This window comes from Corvus brachyrhynchos, unplaced genomic scaffold (genome assembly GCF_000691975.1).
Source record: "Corvus brachyrhynchos isolate BGI_N302 unplaced genomic scaffold, ASM69197v1 scaffold305, whole genome shotgun sequence".
NCBI lineage: Eukaryota > Metazoa > Chordata > Aves > Passeriformes > Corvidae > Corvus > Corvus brachyrhynchos.
Window position 1 is genome coordinate 2,417,824 of NW_008239284.1, and position 14,790 is coordinate 2,432,613.

Sequence of the window (14,790 nt, forward strand, 5' to 3'; positions counted from 1 at the left end):
TGGCAAATAGTCATGAATTTACTGGCCGGGGTTATTCAGATGATATTTGTGCGACTCCTTCAGCTTAAGGCAAATACTTTGAAGCTGACTGTTTCCTGCAGCTCGCGGGAGTGTGGCTACATGTTCTGAAATGTCTAAGCACTCATTTGGCAAGTTAGTAATCACAACATCCTCATAAAGTCTCTTAAAGTGATTTTCAGACTGTCATCATTAATAGTGCAATCCTAGGAGGGCCAGCTGAGCCACAGAGCAGAGAGAGCAGACATCTCAGGCAGCAAAACACAAAGGACAGATGCTTTTTTGTGGGGGAGAATGTGGGCTGGAGTGGTATTTGCCTGCATTTTTCCCTGGGCCAGTGACTCCAGCCCAGCTCAATCCAGCTTTAGTTTTTAGGACACAGCTACAATTAGAGTCCAGCAGGAGGATTACTTCTCTGCTTGTTGCATCCCTCACACACTACTGTCTGTGGATCTGAGAGGCTTCTGCAGCTGGTCATACTCCCCTCAGAGCATCCTCTGTGACTCAACAGCAACTGTGCTCAGAGGATGATGCTGAGCACAAGACCTTCCTTTGCAGTAACATCCAACCACATGCACAAACATGCACTTTGTTTTCCTTGGGGCATGGCACTGCAGGGTTTGTGCTCCCTGGCTCCTTCTCCCAAACAATTGTGCCAGGTGTCTTGAAGGGCCATGCTGGCCACCTTTCTCATGGTCATAATGGTTACTCCTTTGTGTGACAGAAACCTCAAGACTTTCAGTTGAACATTTTCCAAGTTTAGCTGGTAAATCTGTGTAATATCAAAATCTTCTTGGCACTGCTTTATGCAACCATGCAGGGAGGAAAGCAAGGTGAGGTGGGAAGAGAACATGTGTTGTAGCGCTCTTACAACATGCCTGGTTGCCAGGGGTTGGAGATGGGTGTGTTGGGTCCTGTTGGCCATTCCTGGTTGCCAGGGGTTGGGGATGGCCACTTTGGCAGTGACAGCTCAGACAAGGTCTTGCTACCATTGCCAGCCATGGGAAATATCCTTTCTCTTAAGTGACAAAGACTCATGTTCTTGGAGGTGAAATATCAAATTTCAGTGCCGGGCTCTGCGAGGGAATTGTAATTGTATCTGTCTGCAGCAGACAGATCAATTGCATAATTCTGGTGCTCCGACTGCTATATCATAGCGAGGAGCCGAGTCCCGCCACACAAAGAAAGCCAGTCACGCCCAGGAATGCATTTCCACGAAGCAGCTGAATTACCAGGGATCCGTGCTCTGCAAAGGCATTATCCCTGCCCGCTCAGCTCAGGAGATGCTCAGACATGATTGTCATATTCCATGGAAAAAAAGCCTCCTGCGAGGCCCCTGGATGTTCCGCAGTAGATTGCGACACCCGCGCTGCCTTCATTTCCAAGGTGTCTGTTTTATTTCATTGAAGGAAGACGTCACCATTTATTGATATGCGACTTTATTCGGAAAGGTCTGCCCAAGCTCCGTGTAATGGTTTTCCTCCTTTCAAATCAGAACATCCAGGAAGGAAAGTAACTCTTGAATATTTTACTGTAGCAGGAAATATCTCTGTCTCTGCCTTCTTCAATATTAAAGAAGAGATTAGCAGATATCCTGGAAGCAGGCCATGTTATTCACTCTCTTCCCACTGAAGCCAAAGGTGAAACTCCCATAGAAATAAATGGAGCAGGTTCTGCGGTCACACAGCCGCTGAGTTCATGTGATCTGCAGTGGAATTATTTCCCCTTTTGTGATAGAAACCTCTGGATACATTTCTTCTCCTCTGTGTGAACATAAACACCCGTGCTGGAGATGCCGATTAAGTGACGTGGTGGTAAAACCCTGCTTCTGCAGAAGCTGCTGACTGGTGAGCCTGGGGTTTGGCCTCTGCTGTGTCTGAAGGCCTGCACACCTCCAGACAGACCTCACAGGGGTTAAAATGCAAATCTTGTTCTGTTCCAAGAATTTGTTACTCTGAGACAATGCTTCTGCATTTTTGTCCCCCCCCCCCCCTTTTTTTTTTTTTTTTTTTTGTCCCCACCCCCCCTTTTTTTTTTTTTTCCTTTTTTTTTCCGGATAAATAGTTATGTGGCATGAGGCTTGTTATAGTTGGAAACATCCCTGAGTAAACAGCTGAGATTAAAAATACTCCTTTTTTTTGTCTGGCCTTTAAAAAAAATGGTAGTTGCTGCACAAAAGAAGACTATGCCGATGCCAATCACTGTGTCCTGGCTGAAAACAGGAAGCTGCCCCCAGTGTCTGTCCCCAGCACTTTGACGACCCTGCTTGGACATTCAAAGCCTCATTTGAGGATGTGCCCTGTGCTTTGAATTGGATCTCTTTATCTCTCTCTTTTTTTTTTTTTTAATGAGGTGGAAGGCTGCCTGTCACAGATAAGTGTATATCCTGCTTGCTGGCCTCTGTCAGGCTTCACTCGTTTTGCTGATGATTTTCCAGCTTCTCCTCAAACAGGTAACAGTGATGGGGAGTTACCTGCTCATCCAGACCTGCTCTGGTAGGTGCTTCCAGTGCTCACTAAATCATCTGTGTCATCTCGGGCATCCTTTCATTTCTGAACCCCAGACGAGGGATCTGTATTTCAGTACAAAAGGCAGCCTCTTGCACTGTGCTCGGGCAGCTTAGGAAGCAAGGAGGGATGGAGTTTGCATCATTTTCTGGTGCAACACACAAAAGCCCCAAGATTATTCTAGATCTTAAAGCTTGACTTCAAGAGTTAACAACACAGGTCTTGCCAATCTTTTTCCTCAAGTCACACTTCTCCAGGTTGATGCTGCCACGGAGTCTTCTTCAGGGATTCCCAGATGTCACAGAAATCTTTACTGAACTGGAGACTGCCTTTTCCCAAAACAAGGGCAAGACAGGAACTTTGGTTTGGCCCCAATGTTTTTCTGCCTTAAGTAAGAACTTTCTAGGGGAAAAGGAGCTTGGGCTGCCTGAATGAAAATGTGTTCCCTGTGTCCAGCTCAGCATCCTCCAGCATCTGTTGTCAATCCCCCAGAGATGCTCTCTTCTGCTGCCAGGTGCTACTCCTGCAGACATTTTACTGTTCTAGATTTAAGCTGGATTTCCAGGCAACTGCTTTTTAATTTTTCGAAGTAATTTTTTCCTTGAGAACAAATCAGATATCCTGTATGTCCCCTTCCTCCGTACCTCCTTCAAATCAGGTTTATCTTTCAAGTGAGAAGTCCACGGCATTGATGAACGCAGTCTGTGGTGCAGGTCATGCATGACCAGTTCATTGCTGTGACCATCACCAGGTCTTGGGAGCCTCTAGACCTCTGTGGAGACAAAAATTAGCTCATGTTGCCAAGGCCACGGATGCATTTAATGTCACAGTAGTTAAGAAGAGAACAGAAAAAGCATTTTGCATTGTTATAGGAATAAAACCATTAGCTACTTATTCCTAGAAATACACCACTCCTGACACTGTCCTCTCTGGCTCTGAGCCTGTAGGACTCTATGAATATAACTGAGCTCTGTTCCCACCACTGAAGAAAGGGAAAAAGCCTGTTCGTTTTAATTTTGTGACGGCAGTTTTAGGAAGAAACAATCTGGTTGTTCTTTGCTTTGCTCATGAAAATGTAAAGCTCAACATGTAACCTACCAATCATCCAAGACCACTGGAAGAATCCGGAGTAGAGCTGGTGCTCCACACCTTAAGGAAGAACCTCTGCTAGTTTTTTGGCAGCCCACCCAGTGATACAGCACATTTGGCTGTTGAAGGTTGGTGCCCTCATCAGTGTCTGGGAAGGATTTAATGACATTCCCCTCTTTGCCATCACCCAGAATTGGGAAGTTCTCAGGCAGGAAAGGTCTTCCCCTCTTCTTACCAGCACTCCCCTCAAGGCACAGCACTTCACACTGTGTGATGAGTCAGTAGTGAGACCGACAGATCTTCCTTGAAAGTAACCAGGGTTGTAAAGCCACTTTCCCTCACCATTTTCAAAGCACACAAAGGCGAGTGGGTACCTCATCTCTCAGCTTCTGTGCACAGTGTCCCATGGACGTGGGATGCATGGCTCTCCAGGGCCGGCACAGCTCCAGGGCTCATGACAGTGGCAGGACTTGGTTAATCATTTAGGCAGCCCCCATCTAATTCAGACATCTCAGGCTCTCCTTTCAGTTCCTCCCTCGGGTTTTGCAGACTCTGATCAGACAGATTTATTGGGGTCTTAAGCATAATCAGGAACAAATTAGCCTCTGTTAGGATCACACACTGTCCTGGATCACAGCTTTTCAAAGGCTGCTTTCCCCTCCGTGAGTATGAATTAAGTCATCAGGCTGGAGTAGGCCTTGAGTATTCTTTTATCCCAAACACATGATCTTATCAGAAGCCCATTACGTTTATCATCTCATTAGGAGGGAACATTTGGAGCCAGTGCAGGAGTATGTTGCTCTATAAATGTTGTGCTTACTTCAGTGCCTGTCGTGAAAAGAAGTCAGTGCTTTGGGAAGGCCGGGAAACACTGTCTAAATGCATGTGCCTAAAATTAGGCTGTGAGTTTGTGGGTACGTGTTTGCATGGGGGGGTGGCTGAGTCGGGGATGTGTAAAGGGAGCGCCCGTGCGTTTGTGTGTCAGTGTTTCTGTCGGTGTGGGTGTGCAGCAGGGTGGTGATGTTTCACTGTACGTGCATATCTGACTGTGCATATGTTTATAGGCTGAAGGTCAGGTCTTTTTGATATGATAGGTATTTTCCTTTCTTTCTTTCTCCCTTTTTACAGAAATAAGCTTCTTTTCATAAAATGACAAAGAAGCTCTTTTTTCCCCAAAATGCATATTTTCATCTGTTTGGCATTTGTTTTTGAGGATTTTTGATTGCTGACCACAGTCTTTCTGGGGCTGAATATTTCTCAGAGATTCTGTTGGGGCTCTCACTCAAACTGGGACATAGTGGGTAAGTCACTTAGTTTTATCCTCCTGTCCTGAGACCTCGCCTATGCCTTGATATGGGAGAGGAGCAGAACAAGAGATGCAGAAGGGTAAGGTGAGGCAACCAAGAGTTTGTCTCCATGGCCATCACAGTGACATTCTCATTCTACCCATTCCTTGAGCTGGCCAGACGCAGGGCATGGCTCTCCCAGGGATGAATGAGCCCCATGGGGGTAGCACTGCTGGGCTGCTTTAGGGCCCATCAGCACATCACCCGGACACCCCAGGAGCCATTGTCATCTCTTGTGTGGGAAACGCTCTCCCAAGCCCTCCTCGGAGCTCTTTCAGGGGTGGGGTATATGTTTGGTGGCTCCCAGACAAATGAAGATTTTAAGATGTGACATGCAAGGGCAAGAAGTTTGGCCGCCCTGGGAATATTCATTCAGGGCTGCACTCATACGGCTGAAACACTTCCAGACTTGTGCTCCTTTTCACCAGCTTGGAGCACTGGCCTGACAAATACACAGTTCCCTACGCTTATCCATGTACACAAGTTATCCACAGAGGTTGTGATGAAATCAAACCATAATGACATTTTTCCCTGATAGACTTCTCCATTCTTTCAAAGCCACCCTCTCTTAAAGACCTGGAATATTACACAGGAGGAAAAGGAGTGAAAGTCATTAAATAATTGAATAGTAATAAACCGATTTTTTCTGGCTCATGATGGTATTTCACTGTGTAAACCAGGAGGAAAAATAAACAGGGGATTTAGTAGTTTGGAAGTAGCTCAAAATTGAGCAGCCGCTGGATTTTCTGACACCTAGCTCGCGATAGTCCAATGCTACCGACAGGACTCTCCTTAGGGATCCTTTCCATCAGTCCAGCTAGCAGCTCTGGCTAATTTCCTACCGTTTTTTCAACAGGCTTATTTGCCAGACAAAAATACAACAGGCTGTCAGAACTGGATACCTCTGGGGACTGGCAATGATAATACAATACAAAATAGGATACCAACAGGTCAAAGGTTTCCATTTCACAGAGTACTCTAATGACTGAAAGTCATTATTGCTATGCAGTCTGTTTGAAAAGAGTAGATGGATCTCAGTTCAGTTTTTAATGGGCCAGTGTTACAGAAACAACCTCAAAAATTTGGCATCTTTGTTGGCAGTCTCATTAGAGAAGCCACAGAATAAATGGGCAAGGATAATAAAGTCTCCTGCTGCTTTTGATCCTTTCAGGTCAAATCTGAGTCATGTTGGTCGAAGCCGTGTGTGTATGTGGCAAACTCACCCTCACACTGTGTGTACTGTAGCTGCCTTGGATAAACAGATCTGTTTGGCCCTTTGGTCATTACAACTGTGAACTTGGCAGTTTTCACCATCTCTACAGCCACAGTTGCTGCTGTTGTTGTTGATTTGCAGATATCTTTTAAAAACAAAAAGGGAAACATTTTAGACCAAATCCTCCGCTGGCGTTTTTCCATCCCAGCTGGTGGAATTATGCCAACACCCACATTTGCCTCTCTATGTATTTTCTATTGCTGCTTTCTTCTCCTTTTAAAAGGAGATAGATGAAAATAAGCAGAAACCCCCTATCATTAGGAAATATCTTCAGGGAATTGCCCAATACAAAAGTTGGTTATTGTTGCTTGGCTTTATTTAAATCACCTTGGTATGACCCAGAAGTGACCAATGCTTCCGCCTCCCCATGATCTGACACAGCAGATACAGGACCACTGATGGTATCAGGTCATAGGAACCACCCTGCAGACAAGTGTGATTTCTCTTCTCTGTTTCCCCCGGCAGATGAACCCAGCAGGTGCTATTTCCACGACGGTGATGGAGTCTGTGAGGAATTCGAGCAAATGACCAGCATCAAAGACTGTGGTGTTTACACTCCCAAAGGCTTCCTGGATCAGTGGGCTTCCAACGTCTCTGTCTCACACCACAGTGACCAGCAGTGCCCAGGGTGGGTGGTCATCGGTCAGCCAGCAGCAACCCAGGTGAGGACAGCATGTTCCTTCTTCTCTCCTGGAAGTCCAGCAAGGAGCAGTGTTCTCAGGTGGAGGTCAATGGTCAGCGTTCAGGGCTGCTGTTACCCCTGCCTATTCACTTGTTGCTTCACCAAGGAAGGCCCCTGGCAGCAGTTTCTCTCTTTCTGAGCCTGATTAGTAGTGATGAGTTGAAATTCAGTCCCAGTCACCCAACTCGAACTGGCTGAAGTTGTGGCTGGATTGATTCAATGAGCTGTGCAGGAGTCACCTCTCCCAGCCATCATCACCTAGAAGATAGACGGGCTCTTCACAGCAAGCACAGGGGACGAGCTTGTGGCAATGAGTTCTGAAGGCTAATGCCGAATAATACAAAAGAGTGTTCTTTCTTTTTTAATAGTTTTGTGTTTTCTGCCTCCCAGTTCCATAAAAGCACCCTATTGTTCTATTCTGAGAAAGGTCCTGTCCATTCCCAAAGCCATTCATTAGCTTTAACCCCCTTCTCCCATGTCTCCTTTGTAACATAAATAGCTCCAGTTACCATAACTTTACCTTTTGTCTCTTTGAGAGAATTAGATTCAAATGAGTTCAAAAAAACATTAGATAAATGCCTGGAAAACAGAGCTGTACAGGATGCAGATGCAGCAGTTCAGATGCAACCTGATTTGGGAAAGCCCACATTGCTTGTTGATGATTTTTAAAGGGAAAGGATCTTCATCTATAAGAGCTATTTTGTATATTCCTCCTTCAGCCCCCACTGTTGTCCCTTACTAGAGTACTTATCACACTAATCAACTTTGGCTGACTTCTGGTTGGATGCAGAGAAGTTTTTCTAAGAATCTAATTATCCAGGAGGTGTCTTGAGTAGGCAGTGCAGAGAGGAGTGCCGTGTCACAGATATGACAAGCAGATCTCTCTGTGAATAGTAAATGTTAAGCATTTCCAGTTGGCTTGCAAGAGAAAACATCTTTATGCAAGAGACTTGGCCTTGCTCACATTGCACAAGTCTGTAACAAATTAATGACCAGGTCAGTTCTAAATGCACAAAGCGTGGTTAGCTGGCAGAGTATCAAGACAGAATTCCGAGCCCAGTATTGACTTTTTGTCATGGTCTCATTTATTATTTCACACTGTAAAAGGAACTTTCCTCTGGACCCTTGCTTGTGCCTTCACAACTTGTTTCCCATTCAAGCTCCCTGTGCAGACCAAAGGCCAGTGTCTCCAGTTCAGGTGCTGCTTTTTGGGCATGTCCCCAGGCATTCTGTCCCCCTGCAGCTGCTCAGAGAGCTGCCCTGATTTTCTCTGAAGCACTGGTAGGAACTCAGCCACACCACACAGTAGGTAACATATGGTCCTGTGGTGGAAAAACCACCACCACGCATACACACAACAGAAAGCCCTGCTGTGTAGCCACAACTCAGGCGTGTTTGTTGTACCCAGATGAGATGAAGTTGTCACAGCTTTGTTAAAAAAAAAAAGGGGCAAAAAAAGCTGTTGTATTTATAGGCAGAGCAGTAGCATATCACACACTGGCAGAGTGAATGGGAACATGCCTCCTGTTATTGCCTGGCCCCTGGGGAGATAACAGTGTGCTATTTACTTCCAGCAAAAAGAATTTTTGCTTTAGCTCAGCTGGTCCTATTACACCAGTTTGAGTGCATGGGGTTCATTGACCTTTTTAATCACATAGATTTCGGGAAAGTCTTTGTTTCCCCCAGGAACAAGACAGTTGGCTTGGGAAAGCACCTGACTTGTCACTCTGGAGAGGTGAGGTGGGGCAGCAGGTCATCAGTCTGTTAGCTTGTGGAGATGAAAATTAACCTAAGAACTCCTGTAATCACTGCATGTAATGATCACTGTGTGTAAACATGTTTGGCTTCATTATCTGCACAAGCACTGAGCCTTAGGGGTTTTCTGTATTGATGAAAAGAGCACCTTTCCTCACCCAGATACCTTTCACAGTAGGTTGTGTGCTTGTTGGTCTTGTGCAAACTTTTCATGTTGTTGCTGGGTAGCTTCCTGATTAATCAGAGTGGTATTTGTGTTGGCCTCCCATCAGGAAAGCCATGAAGGATATGTTTGAGTGCAGTGCCCAGCAATATACAGAATACATAAGCTGCCTATTTGTCAGCCATCCCCGTCTCTCATCATTGCCCCAGCGTTCTCAAGGTGCTCTAAAACATTTTAAGCATGTCCTGACTTCAAATGTTTCTCATCCTTAGATATCTCAACACCAGGTTCTCTGCATGACTGTCATAGTTCTGTCAAGGCTTTTTCTGAGGAGTTTGCATCCCAGGTTGGTTGGTTGTTCTGGTATCTCTCAGCAATATCTGCCCACGTGCCTTGTTTTCTGCCGGGGGATTGTTGATAAGCACAGGCTGGAGAGCACTTTCTTCTTGTTGTAGGGCTGTTTCTGTGACCTCTTTGCTCAGTTCACTGAAGACATTGCCCATGTCTGCAGCTGGCTCCTCCTTAGATACCCACACTTAGTTATTAGTTTGAGATGGCTCTTACATCACTTGTTAGTGTGAGGTTTCCAAATGGCAACATAGTAAGGGAGATAAAAAAGAAACTTCGCAGTATAAGATTTGTTTTGAACAATAAAATGCTTACAAAGAATGACACAGTCTTGGCAAAGAGATATAGATTTGAAAAACGGAAAGGTCAAACAGCCCCCCCTTTAAACAATCACCCTTTCTGCAGAAGCAAGACGGAGAAACAGCCACTTCTACTTTCCTGGCAGCCACCCTTCAGTGCTGATTAAGAAATATTCTCAGTACTGACAGCATCATATTCAGAGCCAAAGAGGGCCAGTCAGCAACACTGCACCAGCACAGAAAGGCAAACACCAGTGCAGGGTAGTTTTGCAGTTTGATTTCTAATCTGGTGTTCTCCACTGACCTGGAAGCAGATGCTGCTCAGTACCTGTTGTCAGCTGCAGGAGGAATTCAGCAATAACGGCTTTGCTCACTCTCGAGCTGTTTTTTTTTTTCCTCATGCTTCTGCTGTGAGTTTGCAAACAGCCTCTCCTTCCACACCAGTTTTGTTTTGCCACAGTTTATGCTGGGTGAGTGCATTAGCTCCTGTTAGTCTCTCTTGCTGGAGTAAGTTGTACTGAGCAGGGCGGATTTGGGTATTTTGCTAAGGTGTCTGTACAGATGTGCCTCTGGAGGAAGCCTCTGACAGACCTATTCCAGCAGGGATGCTCCAGCTGCAGTGAGCAGAGCAGAGGCAGGTGAGTGCAGGCTGAGCACAGGACACTGGCAGTGCCATTTCTCCTTTCCTCTTGCTGGTGGCACTCCTGCTTTTGGAGAACTGATTCACCTGCAGTTTCCCCTTGGGCCTTTACAATAGAGAATTATGGGATGGGACTAATGGGTCTTCAGGTGGCTGTTTCCTGACCTTGCTCCTCCTGTCACAGCAATCTGTGCTCAAGACTTGGCTGTTGGTGTGGGTTGGTAATTTAGAAGGACAGTCCCCCAGGAACTGTCTTTTGTTGCATTTCCTCCTAGCTGTGCAGAAGTTGTTTAGACCAAGTAACCATATATAAATAATTTATATATATTTTTTTTTATTTATATATATATATAAAAAAGTAACTTTTTTTCTCCCTATGCCATTGTTTGAGCTTGGTTTTCCACTTTATGGAAAAGCCACACAGCTCAGGCACAGTTAACAGAACAAGGACTCTTTACCAAGGCTGCTGGGCACAGACAGATCCTGGGATTCGTTTTCATTCCCAGACTAAAGAACACACCCTGTTCTCCTCTGGGTACCCCACAGGGGATTCTATGGAGTAAGAAGTTGTGGAAGGGGATTCTTATTACATCTTTCCCACAAGCAGAGACCCCCTCCTGCCCCTATTACAGTTCCCACAATTGCACTCATCCAGACTTGCTGCAGCAAACCTTCCACCAGCAGCAAAGATGTCTAGAATTGCAGCATGTCTGGAATAGCCCACAAAAGGAGAAGATAGGAGCACAAAAATATCCTGAATACTAAAAGAAATAACATGGTAGAGCAAGGGCTCCAAGAGTGGTAAGAAAATACCGTAAGAAAATTGAAGAGAAAGATGATGAAGTTCTCTGCCATGCAGTTTTATTCTGTCTAATAAATATAATGCTGAAGATAATTCCCCAAAGATCCAGCACAGCCAGAAAATAGAGTAATCTTGAACAGGAGTGGAAAGAGAGGAAACCTGCAACTTTTAATGGAGAAGCCATTCCTTTCCTTTGGGGTGATCTTGCTGAGAAGAGGGAGGGTGTCTGTCTGTCGGCTCTGCAAGTGGCCCTTTTTGAACTTCCCAATTCACAGCCAAGTCCCGTTGCTCTTCAACGGTAAGAGTTTTGTTGTGGTTGGAGGGATAAAAAATCCCCATTTTTAATAAGATGATTTGCTTTGCAAATGTCTTTGTTATTTATAGCCGAGCCAGACTTTGAACCACTAAGCTCTGGAGGATGAGGGCAGAATCCCACTAAGAAAAACCATTAATGGAGGAACCATGAGTGATCAGAGACCAGTTCTGGAAAAAGATGAACTGGACACTGTGCACAGGCTGTCACAGGAGGAACGTAGGTTTGCTGAACATGGCTGAGCTCATTTCCAGTACTGGCTGATCCACCAAAGGGCTTCAGCTTAGGTTACAGAGTCTCCAAGTCTAAAGTTAGTTCCAGGGGTCCAAAATGTTGTGTTCATTTCCCCTGGAAACTACAGACCAGCCAATTTGGTCTTTTGCCTGAGGCTGGAGAGTTGCGTCACGAGCCTGGCCCTGACTGTCAGGCAAATTCAGTCTGGAAAGCTCCTTCCTTGGATTAAGTGATGATATTTTTCGTATTCTTTTTTCCAATGCACAGTGGTTAATTAAGCCTTATCACGGCCACATTGCTTGGTCTCTGTTCCATTTAATAGAGGTGGAAATGGGAGCATGGAAAGGTAAAGCTACTGTTTGAGGATTAGACCTCAAAATCCTTCAGAGACATTGCTGGCACTGGGCATTACTGAGCCTAAACCTCCCAAGGACTAGGAAGTTCAAGATATCTTGAAAGGGAAATGTTCCTATCTTGGATAAAAAGAAAACTGTTCAGGGCCTGCTGAGAGTTGCTGCCTGGGAGCAGAGCCCTGGAGGGGTTTGAGGTCATTAAATCTGCATTTTAGCTCTGTCAGCCCCCTCACATCATCCTGTTTGTGAATTAATCCGTCTTGAGCACAGTTTGGCTGTTCATTCCCAGCACAAAAGGACTGGAAAACTGTCCCATCATCTCCTTGCTTTAATGGCTGGAAACATTGCTTCCCACCTGTCTTTCTGGGAAAGCTGGATTCTGCAACCTTTCTGCCAAAAGAACTCCACTGGGCCTTAGCTGCACATTTGCTTTGCTGCTCTGCCTCACTGGAAGAGGTGGTCCATGCGAAGGGTCCGAGGTGAGGGATGCTACAAAGATGTGTCATCTGCCACCAGTGCCATGACTCAGGAATGATCTCAGCACTCTGGGGAGCTAAATAAAATGAGAAATGGGATTTCTAGGTAGGCTGGCTAGCAGAAGGTTTCAGTTGCAGAGAGATGGCTGAGGAAGAGCATTACCCTTAAAGTCAGGTCAGGGCTGGTTTGAGGATGCTGCCCCTCACCTGGCTGCCTGCTCCCTGCCAGGACAGACAGGGATCCCCTCCCTCCCACCCCTCCATCCCCATGGCTTCCAGTGCTCCTCTGCTCCTGGCTGGAGTAAAGCTCAGACCCCATAGCTGATGTCATAGCCTCTGGCTGATTTGTGTAAGGGGAGGACAGAGAGAACACAATGAGATGTCAGAGGAGATTCCAAGCAATTTTGCCAAACACTCAAGGGATATTTTTTTTTTTCTTTCCACTCCCCTCCCCCCCTTGGTTTTTAGTATAATTTTTCAAGAGCACATATGCAAGTCATCTAAGGGAAACAGAACAGTGAGTACCAGGGGCTGGTACACTGTGTTCCCTTTGTGTACTGTAGAGAAAATAGATAAAAGAAACAAAGAATGATGCAGAGAGCAAAGCAGCCAACCGTACTCTCAGAGAGGTTCAATCTGACTTTTTCAGAGATGAAGGTCAAACCAAAAATCTTCAGGTGCCGGAAATTGGTCCCATCTTCCTAGAACTAGGAGACATTTACCACTAATGAAACGAGAGCAGAGTTCCATGCCATTTGTTGTTTCTAGAAGCAAGAAGAAAGGCAAGAAAGGAATATTGTCTTGGGCAGTAATACGGATTATGTGCTTCTTTAGGAAGTAAATTACCATTTTACGATCATATCTGCTGTACACCCAGCCACCCACCCAGATTAGAGGCGTCAATAGAGAGCAGCTTGGACCCCCCTGGCATCGGCGAGCCGGGCAGCCGGACCCCCCGACAGCGGCACTGCTCATTAACATGCACTCCTCTGAAAGGAGACCCCCCTCCTCGGCCCTTGCCCCTCAACCTGCCACTCTCCCCGTCTGCTGCTGCTGCTCACAAGCCTTGGGATGCAGAGCATGTCCAGCCGTGAGCGTGGGATAGCTCCCCTGCATCCCATCCGGGTTGTTTGTCTTGGGTCCCTCTCCATTCAGAGCAGAACGATTTTGCATAAATGCATCGACACGTCTGCTTTGTTCATGCATGAAGGGTTCTCGGCATTTCTTATCCCACCCCCACCCCGGCCTTCTTCTCCCCGCTCCCTGGCATGTGGCTTCACCAGCTTTTCCATGATTTCCCTGTGCAACAGCAAATAAACCTGCCTGAAGCACTGCCAGGCGACCCGGCGCAGTTAAAAATGGCCAGATAGATCTAAACCAAGCCATGGGAGAAGGGGATGGAAAAGGGTGCAAGAGCAAAGCCATAATGGCTTTTACTCTGTAATTTGGTTTCATGTTCTGCACAAGGAAACATGTCAAATATGTAAACAGAGCTCTCCAGGGTTGTAATGGAGCTACAAAGCCTCGGATGTACAGGCAGGCAGGGTGCTGCTCTCCAGCAGAACGGAATGCCATCCCCAAAACCACACGGTCATTTCTTTAAGCTGAAAGTAAACTTTCTCATGCCAGGAGCAAAGAATTTATTTTTTTTCTTGTAAATGAAGGATCGTCTGCACCACTTGTTTGGAGTACCGTAGGCATTTTAGCCCACATTGTCATAAGACACCTCGTATTTTGAATGCCAATGAATTTCAGGGTGTTCCTCTTAAGATGTCTCTAAAAGGCATAATTTGGAGGATGGTGTTTACCCAGTACTGTCCTGAAGGCATCTTGAGTCAATCCCTCTGTCCCCACCTGAAAATAAGAATCATCTTTAGTAATAATAATAATAATAATAGTAATAATAGTAATAATAGTAATAGTAGTAATAATAATAATAATAATAATAATAATAATAATAATAATAATATGAGGAGAAAAACAAACAACGAACTGGGGACCATTTGGATACACTGTTGAGCTGCTCCAAGTCTCTCCTGAACTGTGCTGCCTTAGCTGGAGCTGCAACTGTGGAGGAACCCCACATCTGTGCTCACTTTTGGAAGTGCTGCCTGCAAAGCTGCAGGACCGCTCTTTCCTCTGAGGTCATTTCAGTGGGGAATCTGATAAGGAGACATGATTCACACTGGTAATTCAAATTCACATCTGGTAAGTGGCCCAGCTCCCCGTGCTATCAGCAGGAGTCTCCTGGGGACTGGGTTTCCACCATGGTCTCAGGGTCTGGCTCCAAGCTCTCACACGTGCCAGGAAATGGTTATTTGCAGGATCAGTGCTATTATCTGTCCCCACATGTACCTCCTCTCTGGGAGAAGCCCTCAGCTCAGGAGAACATCAAGTTCTGCTTAGCCATTTTAGTCACTGGGTAAAAATCCTTCCACTTAGCACTTCTGGCAGTGGATGTCATTTTTCCATTTTTTTGGTAATTAACCCTT

At 45.7% G+C, this 14,790-nt stretch overlaps 1 protein-coding gene across 1 annotated transcript in view; it reads left to right on the plus strand.

Annotated features, from left to right (window-relative positions):
• PAPPA (pappalysin 1) overlaps window positions 1-14,790 on the plus strand; it is a 182,364-nt gene that overhangs the window by 102,602 nt on the left and 64,972 nt on the right. Inside the window, exon 10 of the mRNA XM_008638326.2 lies at window positions 6,699-6,895. Coding sequence (XP_008636548.1) covers window positions 6,699-6,895 — 197 coding nt within the window. The remainder of the gene's footprint in view (window positions 1-6,698; window positions 6,896-14,790) is intronic.